The 14,289-nt window shown below is 44.6% G+C and overlaps 1 protein-coding gene across 1 annotated transcript; it reads right to left on the minus strand.

Annotated features, from left to right (window-relative positions):
• Positions 1 to 278: 278 nt before the first annotated feature.
• zmp:0000000896 (caspase recruitment domain-containing protein 10) lies at positions 279 to 12,904 on the minus strand. Its single transcript, XM_035614621.2, has 24 exons — positions 12,775 to 12,904; positions 10,329 to 10,571; positions 9,130 to 9,267; positions 7,958 to 8,144; positions 7,577 to 7,715; positions 6,468 to 6,677; positions 6,249 to 6,368; positions 5,571 to 5,696; positions 4,850 to 5,029; positions 4,641 to 4,745; positions 4,177 to 4,213; positions 4,060 to 4,091; positions 3,889 to 3,977; positions 3,733 to 3,779; positions 3,380 to 3,500; positions 2,932 to 3,109; positions 2,589 to 2,712; positions 2,220 to 2,460; positions 1,920 to 1,989; positions 1,727 to 1,829; positions 1,436 to 1,594; positions 1,184 to 1,296; positions 783 to 898; positions 279 to 567 (listed from the first exon to the last, which is right to left on the minus strand). The coding sequence occupies exons 1-24, from the start codon at positions 12,779 to 12,781 to the stop codon at positions 360 to 362; spliced, it is 3,093 nt and encodes a 1,030-aa protein (XP_035470514.2). The 5' UTR covers positions 12,782 to 12,904; the 3' UTR covers positions 279 to 359.
• Between the last annotated feature and the right edge of the window lie 1,385 nt (positions 12,905 to 14,289).

The following is a 14,289-nucleotide window of genomic DNA, read 5'->3' on the forward strand; positions in this document are numbered from 1 at the left end:
GCAGCAAATTTCAGATACAGTGGGTCACTACTGAGGGAGCATTTGATTATATTTATTTTTTAGATGTAGTTTATTATCATAATTATTATTCAACCACTGTAGCCAGTCCAGCTTGGCAACATATGTGAGAATTATGAAATGTCTGTTTTGCATGCATGCACTGATCCGGCCTCCTTTGTTTTTCTAAAGTTCGCTAGTTCACTCACTTAGAATAGCAGGATGATATATCACTAAATGTTAATCACTAATGTTAATCCTCTCCAAAGACTTGGCTGTGGTCTGCTGCCAGATTCTTTATTCAAAGAAGGGAGATTCTAGTTTGTTCTTAATATGTACAGTTCACAGTCTCCGTCCCTCCTCTACTGCAGCCTGTCCAGTTCCACCCATGCTACTGCCCTCTGCTGGCTTTGGATGGCATTGCGTATGGCTGCCAGCAGCTCATCGGTGCAGCTCCAGGTATTGGGCTCCAGGGTGTAATACAGCAGGGGCAGTGTCTCCAGCTGCAACTCCTCAGCCTGGCACACCTCCTCCATGATGTTGTCCTCCCCACAGCGTGGAAAAAATTTCCTGTTTCAAGCGTGGGAGAGAAAAAAAGAAGGGGTTATTTGAAAAGAAGACTTGAAAATACCACACTGTCTGCACGTGAAGTCAAAAGCCAATTTTACACACTGAACGGTGTGAAGTGTATGTCGAACTTGGACAATCAAAAGTATCATTATGCAGCCGTGATTGGATGCGCACTGAATTTACACTATTGGTTAAGGAAACAAATGAGCACTTACTTCAGCTTCTTGTGTTTTTTATTCTTCGGGCGGATATGGATTACAATAGGGTAAATCCCCTGTCTCAGTAAGCCCTCAACGCTGGTCAGCCCCAGCTCCAGCAGACAGTGCCTGTCCTAAGACAGAGACAGAGGGAGATTTGGATCATGCATTTGAATTTACTGTATTGATATTCCCATGGCAACCTTCTTTATCCATAAAGTGAACAAGTGATACAGGTAATAGCTATGATTGGTAATTTATTTCACCTACAAACACCCTTTCTTACTTGTCCCTGAAGGAGACAGATTGTTTGACATTGGCTTGTTTTTTGAGATGAATTTAATTACTTATCAAAATTGGGGGCACTTCAGTGATAGGAAGAATACAATTAACTTAACAGTGGTGTGTTATTTCATTACCTGGCTAATGACTTCCTGTATTGACTTCAGCCGTATGCCCATAGCCTGCTGTGGACTGCAGGAATCCAACAAGAACACGCCCTTGTCTCGTCTCTCTGAAGCCTGGATGGGCTCTGCAAACCACAGGAAACACAGGAAAGAGTAGAAAGTGGCGTTGTATCACGTGATAGTCATATAAAGGATGGTCAACCTTTTTGTTCAATGAGTTTGACTGTGTTTGGGGCTCCGTGCGAGCTGTGCAGTGTCCTGTACCTGGCGGACAGGTGTTGAAGCTCAAACCGGACTCTGCTGATTGCAGCAGCCTCTCTATGAGACCACGGGAGAGAAGGGAGGGGGAGAAGATGACCGGCCGCTTAGTCTGAGCCTGCACCGGCTGCACTAAACTATAAGGGATCAGGTGCTCCTCGTGACCTGAGGGGGACATGCACACATGCAGATATACCCACATTAATGCAAAGTGCTGTCATAGAAAACGGATATTTTCATTGGGAAAAAAAAGAGACTTGGGTTTAGCACTTCTAGAACACTATGGCGGGATCTTACGTTTGCTGAGTGTGTAGAAGACCTGCTGTGTGGAACCGGTCCCACGGCCATTGGGGTCCACTGCCTTGACCAATCTTACACGGCCAGATGCTTTCTTCGAGAACTACATGGAGGAAAAAGGACTATGGTGAAAGTTTGGATACTTGAGCACTTGCAGTTGCTGTTCATGTCATTTCAGTATGAGCAGACTTACCACTTTCTTCTTGAAATCCTTTTGCCCCAGGGACATTTTTTGGAGCCTTACAAGCAACAGCTGTTGTGCCCTGAGATGGAAAATAGTGCAAACCAGGTTGTTTACACTAATCTACATAATTCTGCATCATTAAAACATGTTGCCTAGGGCTTACTTTTAACTTAAATACACACTACAGCCCAATATTATTTAAATCAGGAAAAATTTGTCTTTCAGAGCTACTATGAAAAGTCCTCATTGGTGAGAAATAAAATACAGTCTAAAACAAGACAGCAGTCAAATCTGATTGGCTGACTGTACCTGTTATAATTGGGCATGGTTCCTTTCTGCAGGTGCTTGGCTGTGTGTGGGTCCACAAGTGAACAGTGCCAGTGGTATTTCCCTTTGTACCGTGTGTCTGTGACATGTATAATGTCATCACAGGACACACTCAGAGACGGCGGGTCACTGTGAGGCTCCATGTTGAGATTGACGCGCACATAGAAAGAGTCGGCCCCCGTGAACCCAGGCGACAAGAGCTGCGTGCACAGCTTGGAGTACGCTGGCGACAGGAAGCAGAAGAGAGTATGGTTAATCTTTCCCTTCGGAGACATGAAGTGATCAAGCTTTATGTGTGTCATGGGGGAAGTTTTCATTTAATCTTTCAAATCTCTGAAGTAATGGTCTCACCCTCTGGGTTGCTCTGGTGTTTCAGTGTCGAAGGCTCTGTCCACCACTGCAGGGAAAAGTGGGCGACCTCAGCAGTGCACTGGCCCAGCTGGACACTGCCCCCACCAAACAGGACCCGCTCCAGCTGGACAACATGAAGAGGAAACTGAATGTTACATCACAGCCTTACGTCCTCATAGTACTTTCAACGTTTTCTCCCTCTCGACTTATTATTAATTAATTTACGCTTTTACGCTGTACTAGCAAACATTCATGCACACAATCCCCAAACATGATTTATTCACCATACACACACACACACACACACACACACACACACACACACATACACACACACACACACCTCCAGCAGCTCACTGCCCTCCTTCAGTCCACACTGCTCAGCTGGGGAACCGGCTCTCACATGGCTCACAAAGATCCCCGTTTGGTTTCCTCCAACTATCGTGACATCATCAGCAAGACTGGCTCTCCCGTTCCTTGGTGAGGAGGGGGGACTTGAAGACGGGGAGCGGGCGGGTTTCCTGAAAGATGGCACGGATGGCCAGCAATGCAACATTGGAAAAAAATCTTACAAGTGTAATTATTAATATTTGATTTGCTGCAAGCCACTGAGCTACGTTATTCTTGACGTGCTTCAAATTCATTTGCAATTGAATATTAAGGCTGCAAGGAACAAACAAAGCTTTCATTATCACGCAAATGTCCGTGGACCAATATTCACACCATATCCATATCCACATTCAACAAGTAGGATTAGCTATTAAGCAGCGCACAGCTTCAAGTCAATGCACCTGGGATCATTGGGACTGGGTTGGTGTGAGGAGACTGAGGGCAGGTTGACCAGGTCAGGGGGAAAGAGATGAGAGTGCAGGGAGTTCCAGGAATCCCCCAAAGACGGTTCAGTCTGCTCACCTAAAACAACCACAGAGCCTCGTTACTTACAATCTATATGTAACATGCAAAGAGAACAAAACCTGAACTTCGGTCAGTTTTTTGTTTTTTTTTATAGACAATCATTTAAAAGTAATATTCTTTTTCTCATAGACCAACTGATAAGAGTAAATCATCCTGACTGGTCCGCGTGTCATTTGCAGAGAAGACTCTGATTGAAAGCTTATGCAAAACATGCAAGAAGCAAATGTACCTGTAATGTTATCATTCTCGTCACTGCCCCATGAGTCCAAGTCAAACCTTAAAAGAGCAGAAAAAAATAAGTTCATCAAATCAAATGTAAAGTAGCAGAAATTAGTCGTAAACGGCTGAAAATATGTATTGGCAAGATTACAACTGATACACTCACTCTGTGTTGACTCGGCGGTTGATGGAATTCACACAAGGAGGGAAGGGGAAGGTGGAGAGTCGATTGATCTCTTTTTCACTGTCTTCTGTCTGAGGGTAGAAGTAAATTAAAAGTCTCTCTCTTTCTTTCTTTCTTTCTTGTGTTTATAATGAGCAGAGCTGTCGTACTCACCGATGACAAGATATTCTCCTCTGAATTGGAGTCTGTGAAGCAGCAGAGAGAATAGAAGATATTTTCTTCTGCAAAACTTAAAATATTGTCTTCCAGCTGCCAGTGCACTCAACTTACCCTCTGAGTTTTCGTTGGTTTTTGCTCCAGATGGCGTCTGTGGCACAGCAAAAAGACAAGTTAATGCACTGCCGTATGACCTCGCTGCCGGTGAGAGGTGTTGGGCAGGTACAAACTCGCCGACAAGTACAACATCCCATATTCTCCAAAAACAACAACAAGACCCAAGTCTAGCAGAAGAAACCCTCTTTGCAGTCCAAAAGCTACATTCCTTGAACGGCATAATAACAACATGAGAGAAACACACTTGTGCGGTTCCCAAAACAGCTGTGTCGTGTTGAAATGAGGCCTTACAGTAAAACAAAGAAGTAGTTACACTACAAAAACAGCGGCCATAACTCTTACTATGTTTGAAAGGAGAACGACATTCCTACGACGATAACCCCCGATTCTGATTTGAATCATGCCTGGGGAGACGGTGATTCTACGTGATATAAAACATGGAGATGAAAGCCAGCCCTGACCTTTCTCAGCAGCTGCTGGGTGCTATTGGCCGAGGGGCTCAGGTCCAGGCCGAGGGAGCAGCAGGGGCCGTAGCACTGGTCCTCACTGCACAGAGACAGGTGGGACTGGGGAGCGGACACACGGAGAAGTCTGTCTGTAAATGCTTTGCCGTTGCAGTGGAGGGACATTTCTGCTCGTCCTAAATTGCCTTCCTCGAATGTAAACTCACACAGTGCAGACAGTGGTTGCTCTGGTCCATTTGCTCCTGGCTCCTCTCCCTCTCTCGCTCCAGCTCCCTCTGCTGCTGCTCCTGGTTGGCCTGCAGCTCCGAAATGCGCTTACGCAGACGGTTCTTGTCCAGCAGACAGTCGGTGTACTCCAGCTGCAGGCTGTCTCGACTGCGCAAGGCCTGGTGAAAAAAGGGCGAAAACAGACGAGAGCAAGGCAGTTTGCATGGTGTAAAAACTGTACAACAAAAGCAATGGTTAATATTTATACAAAAGCGTGTGTTTCTGTGTTATGAGATTAAGAAAATTATGTTTCCCACTAAAGCAGTTTGGGGTCTGACCCTGTCTGAAATGCACGCAGCTGCAGTTTTACAGTAGTCTAATGTGTGTGGATTTAGTGTTAGAGTTCATGTCAAGCAAGTCAATTTATGGCCGGGCCACAGATGATGGGGAGGTGTGTGAACAGAACAATTTTGACGTGAGAAGAAATCAGCAACGACTGGTCACGGATGCTAATACGGGGGAAATTAAATCTGCAGCAGGCGAAACACTGGCCGTCTCAACTGTAACCCTAGCTGTAACTGGAATCCAGCTAACTACAAGTTACTAACTGACTACACAGTCTCTAATCCTCATCATGTTAAAGGACTATATAGTGTTGTGCAGGGCTACACATGTTTGCCACGAGTCCAGGCTCGATTCAGACCCTCCGTTCACACCGACCTGGTCTCTCTCCTTTTCCAGTTCCATGATCTGGTTGAAATAGGACATGCTCCTCTTCTGCTCAGTCTCCCAGTCCAGCTGCAGAGTCCTCATCTTCAGCTGTAGCTGCTCACACTGCAACTCCAGCTAAAAACGTAGTTCACCATTACTATCTCCATTCAAAGGGAGTAAGGTTGTCTTTACGACAGAACAACAATGATACCGAACCTTGTTTTGTTTTTTGCAGCACATTGAACCTTTTAACTTCATGATTAACTATTGAAATATTGATATATCCATCCATCGTCTATACTGCTTTATCCTTTTAAGGGGTAAATCACAGCTGACATTGGGCGATAGGCAGGCTTCATCCTGGACGGGTCACCAGCGTATTGCAGGGTCAACATACAGAGATGAACAACCATTCACACCTATGGTCAATTTAGAATCTCCAATTAACCCTAACCCCATTCTGCATGTCTTTGGACTGTGGGAGGAAACTGGAGAACCCGGAGAGAACCCGCCCATACACGGGGAGAACATGCAAACTCCACACGGAAAGGCGCTGGATGGTTTGAACCAGGATTTTAGAACTGAGAGTCTTTTTGCTGGGAGGCGACAGTGCTAACCACTGCAGCCCAAATATCGATTTAAAAAATATATATGTAATTTTGAAGCTGATGAGTGATGAGTGTTCACCTTCTCTGTGTGCTCCTCAGTGCTCTGCACCTCTCCCTGTAATCTGTCGATGATGTTGCAGAGCTCCTGCCTCTGCTCTGAAGCCTCTCTGCGGTCCTGCTGCAGGATATCCATTAGAGCCTGAGGAAAACAATAGAAAGAAACATTTATACAACAGAAAAACACGACAGAAAAACAAAATCACAAGTCTTGAGGGGCGAATCATATTTAAAAACATACAATGACTCCAGGGGCAGGAACAGGCGAGACACTCATCTGAGTTTCTGCACTCTCAGCTTTCTGATAATCGGAATGGTGAAGTGGCTTCTCTGGCGCAGACACACTTAATCCATTAGAGAGCAAACTGTTTCTTTTGACTGGCCTGGTGCTGTCCACAGCACCGACTGTTTGTTTCTCGGCCTCTGTCAGCCTGGACTTCAGCTCCTCTACCTGGAAGGAGACAGAGCAAAGCAGGTACAAAGACAAATCCTGACATTTTTGCCTTTCGACACCAGACACTGTTGTGCTGCTGCAAAGCAGGTTTAAAATGCAGTGACATGGGGAAAAGGTTGCATGTTATTAATAAAAAGGTGTGCTGTAAAAATAAATACAGGCTTTTTCCCCCTCACAATGACTATCTGTAACTTGTCAGATCAGGACTATTAAATGATAAAACAAAAATCTCATATTTTCTGTGCAACTTTTATTCGATATACAGAATTTAATATTGCGCAATTACAAACTTTAAACTTTGCAGCTGGTTATGAACATTAATCATCTTCACAACCAGTGGTTTATTGCTCAGTGGTATGGTCGACATGTTGTGACAGCACAATAAAAAGAGCCTGATAGCATCTGCGCAGTTGGTCCAAACTGCTTGTTTGAGTTTTTGATGTTGCAGTTTAAGGCCTGCTGAAGTTGCACTTCAACTGCCTTGGGCACTGATAAGATATTTGCCGCCCTATCGTGTATGTGCCATCAAACATTCCTCACCCTCTCAAGCTCAGTCGACCAAAACTTTACAAATAGTATTAAAATACCTCTCCCTGTCTGTCTCTGCATATGAAATGGTTTAGCAAAAACACAATTTCTCTGCTAAACAGGCCATTGTGTTAAATATAAATATTTGATTACTAGCACATACAAATTGCAAATTTAACATTTCTGCAGAAAGGACACAGCAGCTTTTGGACTCAACTGAGACTCCTCTTAGCACTTAGGGGCCTCCTCTGCTTCAGTAAAGCTTCTCAGAAGAGGACTGTGGTTGTATTCGCCATAGGTATCCATATCTGTCAATATGGCTGGCTACGATGAAAAGTGTTTAGCCATGCTTCTCCTGACCAACCCACCTGCCTCAGTAGTTCTCGCTCTCGGGTGGAGGCCTTGCCTTGCTCCTCCAGGGCCCTGGAGTACTTCACAGCCTGCTCCAGGTGTCTGTCCTTCAGTTTTCCCAGCTCCCGGCTGGCCAACTCCCAGTCCTGACGCAGCCTTGAGATCACAAATCATCCAGTGGACACTTTCTTACTATTTGTCATTGATTCGTTTTTTGTGTCACACATATTGCATATTGGTGAAGACACAAAGAAACAACACATGGATTAATTGTAGTTGTTTGAAGCTGCATCATTAGAGAGTATTATCATAAATCTCTCAATTCACACTCGGCCATTGTCGTTGATCATGTTTTTTCTTTCTCTCTTCTCCAACTAGAAATTGAACCTCGAACAAACCTCTCAAGCTGCAGTCTGTTGTGACGTAACTCCTGCGTTTTACGTTCGGCGCGGCTGCGTTCGTCCTCCGCCACCCGGCATCGCTGAGACAGGCGCCGCTCACACATGCGGCTATTCCGAAGCTGTTCCCTGAGTTTTCGTACCTCCAGGAGCAGAAACTGGGTCAAACCCTCCGGACCTTCCTCATCTGGGGAGAGAGGCAGGTGGAGTTTATAATATATGTATATATATAATTTAATGTGTGAGGAGACAAAGCAGTTGCATTATGAAAATGTTTTACTCCGGGTTAGATGTTTCACCACGCTGGCTTTACATGATATGATCTTTGTCTCGGAGGCCATCAGTGGCAAATGTCAGACGGCCTTCATTATATCATATTTTTCCTTGAATTCCATGTTCAGTTATGCAGAGAGCATTTATCAACTAAGGTTGTTTTTTTTGCGTGTATCTCAGGTCTGTTTTCTAGCTATGTAACGTTTAAATATTAACCTTTATGTGTTCTCCTCGCCGTTTTTTATATCTTAACTTCAAACTCTGCCAGTAAACAACCATTCACACAATTTCCCATGCAGACATCCAGCAAACAGCAGTGGCCCCGTAACTTTGGGGTTTGAGTCTCAAATTTTTTGCATTTTATCATTATGAAATCATTAACACACATTCATCTTAGTAGCATTTCATAGCTTTAAGAAGTTTTCGATTGCAGGACATAGATAGTCAAGACAGAAAGTTGTCTCTTTCCAATCAAATCAAAAGTTTTATTCACTCTTATTCAAAATCTCCTCACAGCCCTGTGGCATTATCATAATCCCTCTCTTTTTATCTCCAATCCTGCAAGTCGCATTGTCCTTCCAGACAGACTAAAGTTTGTACACAGGCTCTTAATTATGGTTCGCCGAATGAAAAAAACGTGTCATCCAACATTAACGGAGAAGTGATCGAGTTCATCATCATTTTGTTTTTGCTTTTTAAATATAAACACTATTTTAATATCTCAAATGTGAAGAAAGTAATATATCAGTTTGAAAACTGTAGTCAAGTTTTTGCATCCGGCACCCCATAGTTAATAGGCAGGCTTCACAGGGAACAGTTTTTTTGTTGAACCCAAAGACAGTTTTAGAATTGATGTTCATGTGTGTGTTGAGTCTGCACCTTTTGAAATCCCTACTTACCCAGTATGAGGGAGCACCGATGTGTGGGCTGCTCTCCTGTCAGCTGTGTGTACTGCTCTGGGTGGTAAAACTCCAAAGACTCCATGAAGGCCTGAAGACCTCGCTGGCCCTGACCACGAAGAATGTCCAGCAAACGGCCTGCGCCACAAAAGACAGAAACATGCTCATGAAAAACTGTAATAATTCTTGCCCAGGCACTAACACTGTCTAACCACACACAAAAAAATGCTGCCTCTTTGAAATGAGTGTGTTTCACCCATGTAGTTATGTAGGCATTATGAACATGAACAGGACATGAATGACCGGCTCTAGCATGAGCCAAGTCACAGGCAATGAAACAAATAATGGTATGAACTGTAGGTGCTTGTCCTCATCCCGTCTTTACTTGCAACATCTCTCCTTCATCTTTATCTTCTTTCACTCCCAATTCTTCCCTCTCTGTCTGTCTTTGCACTCCCCTTTACTTAGCAATGTCTTTCATCTTACTCTCGCCTTGGTTCCTGCAACATTTATCTTCACCACGTTCCTCTCCGACAACCTAGCGCACTATCATGCAAACGTAATATTTCTTCTTCTGGGGGAGTTACAAAAGCACCACACAAAGCATATTGTGAGATTGTGGATTAGTTTCCAGGCAACTATTCGTGTTCATTCATCTTAGTAAAGTCAACATTGCATAAAAGAAGAAACTCCATGAAACAATCCTGTAATGCAAGAAATCACATTAAATACACTTGAGGTTGTCCGCTCATTTTGCACATAGGCACTATTAAAGTATGCCAAATAAGCTACCAGCAATTCCTGATTGCAGCGAAAATGTGGATGTATATGCAACTGTGAGTGGATGACTTTGGTACTAGAGAAAACCTAAATGCAATATGCAATACATGTATATCTATGTTTTATATTTGTCCATATATCCCCTGAGTTAGTACCTGAATTGCAGGTGAGCTGTTTGTCACAGCCACTGCTGCTGCAACTAGTCACCATGTTGGCACATGTGCCAAAACAGGGGCCGAACTACAACGACTAACCAGACATTGTTTTTAGAACACCAACGTGACCTGTCCCTTTCACCACATACGGCATCTTTGCCTCATCACACCTGATGACTTCGCTTGAGGAGCTAGATTTGGCTGGATGGTTGACGATACTATTGATTTCTCTGTGCTTTTCAGATTCATTCTTCTCCCTCTCACCAGCCTTGCTGATGCGCAGGGGGTACTGCGTGGAGTTGAGCACCTCGTCCTCATCCTGTTCATCGATGACCTTGCACTGTCGCAGGTACGGTGTGAGTTTAGCTGGGTTCAGGATGCGCGTGAGCTTGTGTCGCCGACCCTCCACGCGCTCCCACAGCTCCTCACAGCGCTCCTCCGTCCAGGGGGGTAAAGAATTCCCCTCCTCTGAGGCTATGTCCCCGTCCTCCGCCCAGACTGTGACACCTGCAGGAGAAGAGCACGGTCAAATGATAGGATGTCATGAAGAAATACTTTGTTTGTTTATTTGTTTTATACTATGGGCCATGTCTCTTGCACATTCACATGTCAACCCTAAGGGCCAGATTTACAGATATACCTTATATCCAGTCCTCAACTAAATATGTTTCCAATTGGAATTTGATTTCGTCTGACTACGCTTATCCGAGTCCCTGCAACCATCAGAAGTGGTTAAGGTCAGCAGGATACTTTGTTTCTGCAAGACGCATGAGCAATCAGAAGCAAACTTGTAAGACACTTTCATGAAAAAGTTTGAAATTCCTCCATTCTCCATGTAAGGACACCTCACATCATCTCTGTCCAGCCCTGAATGGCTGTGGCGTCGAACCACGTCTTGCGGACGCATGAAAAATTACTGGGTCGATCTGCTGCATAGTGAAGGAAAGACACGGTGCTTGTGACTGGAAATCTACCGAGGCTGAGGGGGATTTTCCCACTGCAAAATATGTGTGTGAGTGTGCCAGATTAACAGAATTTTACCCTAAGGCAGCAGATATGGTGCTAAATCTGTCATACATGGAAATCTGATCAGGTCAGTGGACGACTTCTATTTAACACTCAGTGTGGGTTAACACAAGAGCAGCAGGGGTTCTTAAACTAATTCTTGTGGAGCAAAGGCTCTTATGTTATGAGGGTCATAAACCAGTGGGAGAGACACTTTGTGGGTTGGTGCCTCAGAGCGCAGGAATGATATACTGCCGTGACTCATATTGCACGTCTAAAAACACACCAGGGGACCACAGACAAAAGCTTTTCTCTGCCCCATTCACTTCACACCGGAGGAGACACGGAGAGAAAGTGAGTAAACCTGCCACTACATGAGTTTGTTAAAAAACAACAACAACAACAACAACATCAACTGCTGCATGTTATAGTAATGTTAACAGAATAGATTACTCCATCATCAATGGTGAAAGTGAGGGAAATTTTTTACCAGCTGTTCAAATCCAGTGAGAAATAGCTGAACAAGGCACACAGTCACAGCACAAGGCCTCCGCAGCCACGCTGATCTCCCCATGTCTCATGTCTTGTAGTGACTGAAGTCTGCTATAATCACAGACTTGCCTGTCTCATTGCAGCGCAAGTGCTGTGCGGCTCACGTTTCATTTTACAATGCTTGTTTTTTCTGTACATGAAGTGTGTACATGTAAAGATCACTCTGGGCTCAGTGGTCCGCTCTTGTCTTTATTTAAATCAAAAACTCTTTAGATTATTTAAAAATGAAAAATGACCCTCACATCTACGCTCACTGCCTCTCTGTTTTCAGCCAGCCAGGTTATTCGCCAGCACCGAGAGTGAGTGTCTGCGGCTCTGTGCAGCCGATCAGAGTTATCTCGGCTAACAGGCAGGTCTTGGCAGGTCTGCATGCTCTGGAATCTCTGTCATTACCCAAAAACACTCTATGGAGACATTGCACTGATGTGATTGCCACCTAACTCCCAAACTTTACACTCAAAATAGTAGAAACGCTGACCTAAATGAACCTTAATCTACCATCACCTTTTTCCAATTTAGAGGTGATCATCAAAAAAAAAAAAAAAAAATCTTACAAAACTATGAATGTGCTATCTGATAAGATAATTCATTAGACTGCCTCCATCATTTGTTAACAGACTTGACTCTTCTTTACTCTTTTGGAAATACAAATAAAATACAGATGTAATCTCTCGCGGATGTACAGTATGTGATAGATAGTTTTGCCAAATTACCAGGGGTTTAGATTACTGTGATAACCGTTTTGAGAAAATATCCTTTATTTTGGAGAAATGCACCATTTCAACAAATAAGAATTGTTTGGTTTGGGGTTCTCTTTTTATCAGACATTATATTGCAGAGCCACATGTGTCTGGGAATTGTACATAACGGGGTTTGCCATTTTAAGACAGTACAGGGAGTAAACTTCATTTTGTTGACCCTTACCTGAGAAACGTAGCCAGTCAGTGTTAATATACCAGCTGAAAGGGCTGTGGCACAGACCTCTTGCCATATAGGGCGTAGTTACATATTGACTGATATACTGTATTTGTTTGACCTGATATACTAAGTCTGTCACTTATTTCCCTGCGACACCAACATGACCGTGTACAGGGAGCGAACAGTGCCCCCATTACGCCCCAGAAATCTGAAGAAAAAGAAAATGTTGACTCACCACTCATGTCTTCAACCAGCGTGAATATATGTTGCCCATGTAAATCGCAGAGGAGGTCAGGTCTACCACGATCCCATTCAGGTCCACGGTCCCGAGTGAGAGAGACTGAGGTGTGTGTGTGCGCCACCACGGGGCGCGCAGGTCCCTGCCTTTTACGCGCGCCTTGGCGCACGCAGCTCCTCCGCCCTCAGCCAACAACAACAACCAGCCAATCGGCAGCAGATAGAGAAGGGGGGGGGGGGGAAATCCCCACTTGGAACCACAGCGCCCTGGGAGCAGGTTGGATAGAAAGCCACGACCACATCCACCGATCAGCCACAAGTGTACCCACCGCACCGCAACATATCACGGCGGAATGGCGCGGTCCTTATGCACTAGGTGGCGCTTTCAGCCAACGACTGGCCGAGGGGTTCAAGAAGCTGTCGCTCATTGTCCCAGGATTTAGGTGAATTCTGTTTAACATCAATTAAACCGAATATAAAAGTGTCCCCTTCGCTCATCTACGGAACCTTTTCGCCACTGTGAAGGCTTATCGCATCTTAAAGAGAATATGACTCATCGACTCCTTGACTCACTTTCCCAGGTGCTTGACTGCAATCGAGCAAAAAAAAAGGAAAGAAAACAGCTTGTCACATTGTAAAAAAAAAAAACCCTAGAGGGAGAACTTTGTGCCCTGCAGGAGAGCACGTTAGTCACCAGCGCTGCCAAGGAAAAATGGACTGATCCGGCACATTCAAAACACAGTGACACAGAGTTTCGTCGTTGCGTTTGTTGGTTTTATTATAGTAGCCATAGTAGATCCAATGATTGTGATGTCTCTTGCACCGCAGTATGTGTGGCTCAGCTGACTCACACCGGTTGAGTCAGAGGGCCACGTCACTCACCTGCAGCTGAGGGGTTTACCTGGGAAACGAGAGGAGGGAAATAACGTACACGTACAGACAAGAGCATCTGGCCAAAAACACATTATGTAAGAACGTGTGATTTAATTGGGACATTCTCAATATCCTGCACCATAGCAGCTGGTGAAGGAAATGAAGGCCTTGGGAAAAAGAGACATGGTTTTGTGTCATGTGAGCAAAGTCCTTGGTTCATTGAAATGCATCTACGCACGAATGCACATCTACGATTTTAAATGATGAAGTTATTGGGTGGATATGATTTTGAAAAGTAACTTCCAACCCCTCCTCCAGTGTGGGGGTGTGTGGTGTGAAGTGTACAGCATGAAGGCCGACAGGAAATATGGGGTGCCCGGCAGGAGAGCGTGTCTTTTTCTTGGCATGTGGACAGGAAATGTCAGACTGCTCTCCGTCTCCGGGCCTCCTCCTCCTCCTCCTCCTCCTCCTCTTCCTCCTCCCTCCCTCCCTGAACTAACAGGGTCTCTGTGGCTGAGTGGGGAGGTGAGGATGCGGAGCGAACGACCTCTGAACAAAGCAGCGAGTTTCTCTAGTTGACGAGTAAATAAAGACAGTGGCCATACTCGCTGTGCAAAACCTAGAATTGGTGACATCATTT

The sequence above is a fragment of the Scophthalmus maximus genome, chromosome 17 (assembly GCF_022379125.1).
Source record: "Scophthalmus maximus strain ysfricsl-2021 chromosome 17, ASM2237912v1, whole genome shotgun sequence".
NCBI classification, from domain to species: domain Eukaryota; kingdom Metazoa; phylum Chordata; class Actinopteri; order Pleuronectiformes; family Scophthalmidae; genus Scophthalmus; species Scophthalmus maximus.

Bases quoted from the DNA above. Each gene is read 5' to 3' on its own strand.
- zmp:0000000896 (XM_035614621.2), bottom strand. The intron at 3,978-4,059 runs GTGAGTACGACA...TTCTACCCTCAG, and splicing joins AGGAGAATATCTTGTCATCG to ACAGAAGACAGTGAAAAAGA. The intron at 3,110-3,379 runs GTGCATTGACTT...GCCATCTTTCAG, and splicing joins CCCAGTCCCAATGATCCCAG to GAAACCCGCCCGCTCCCCGT.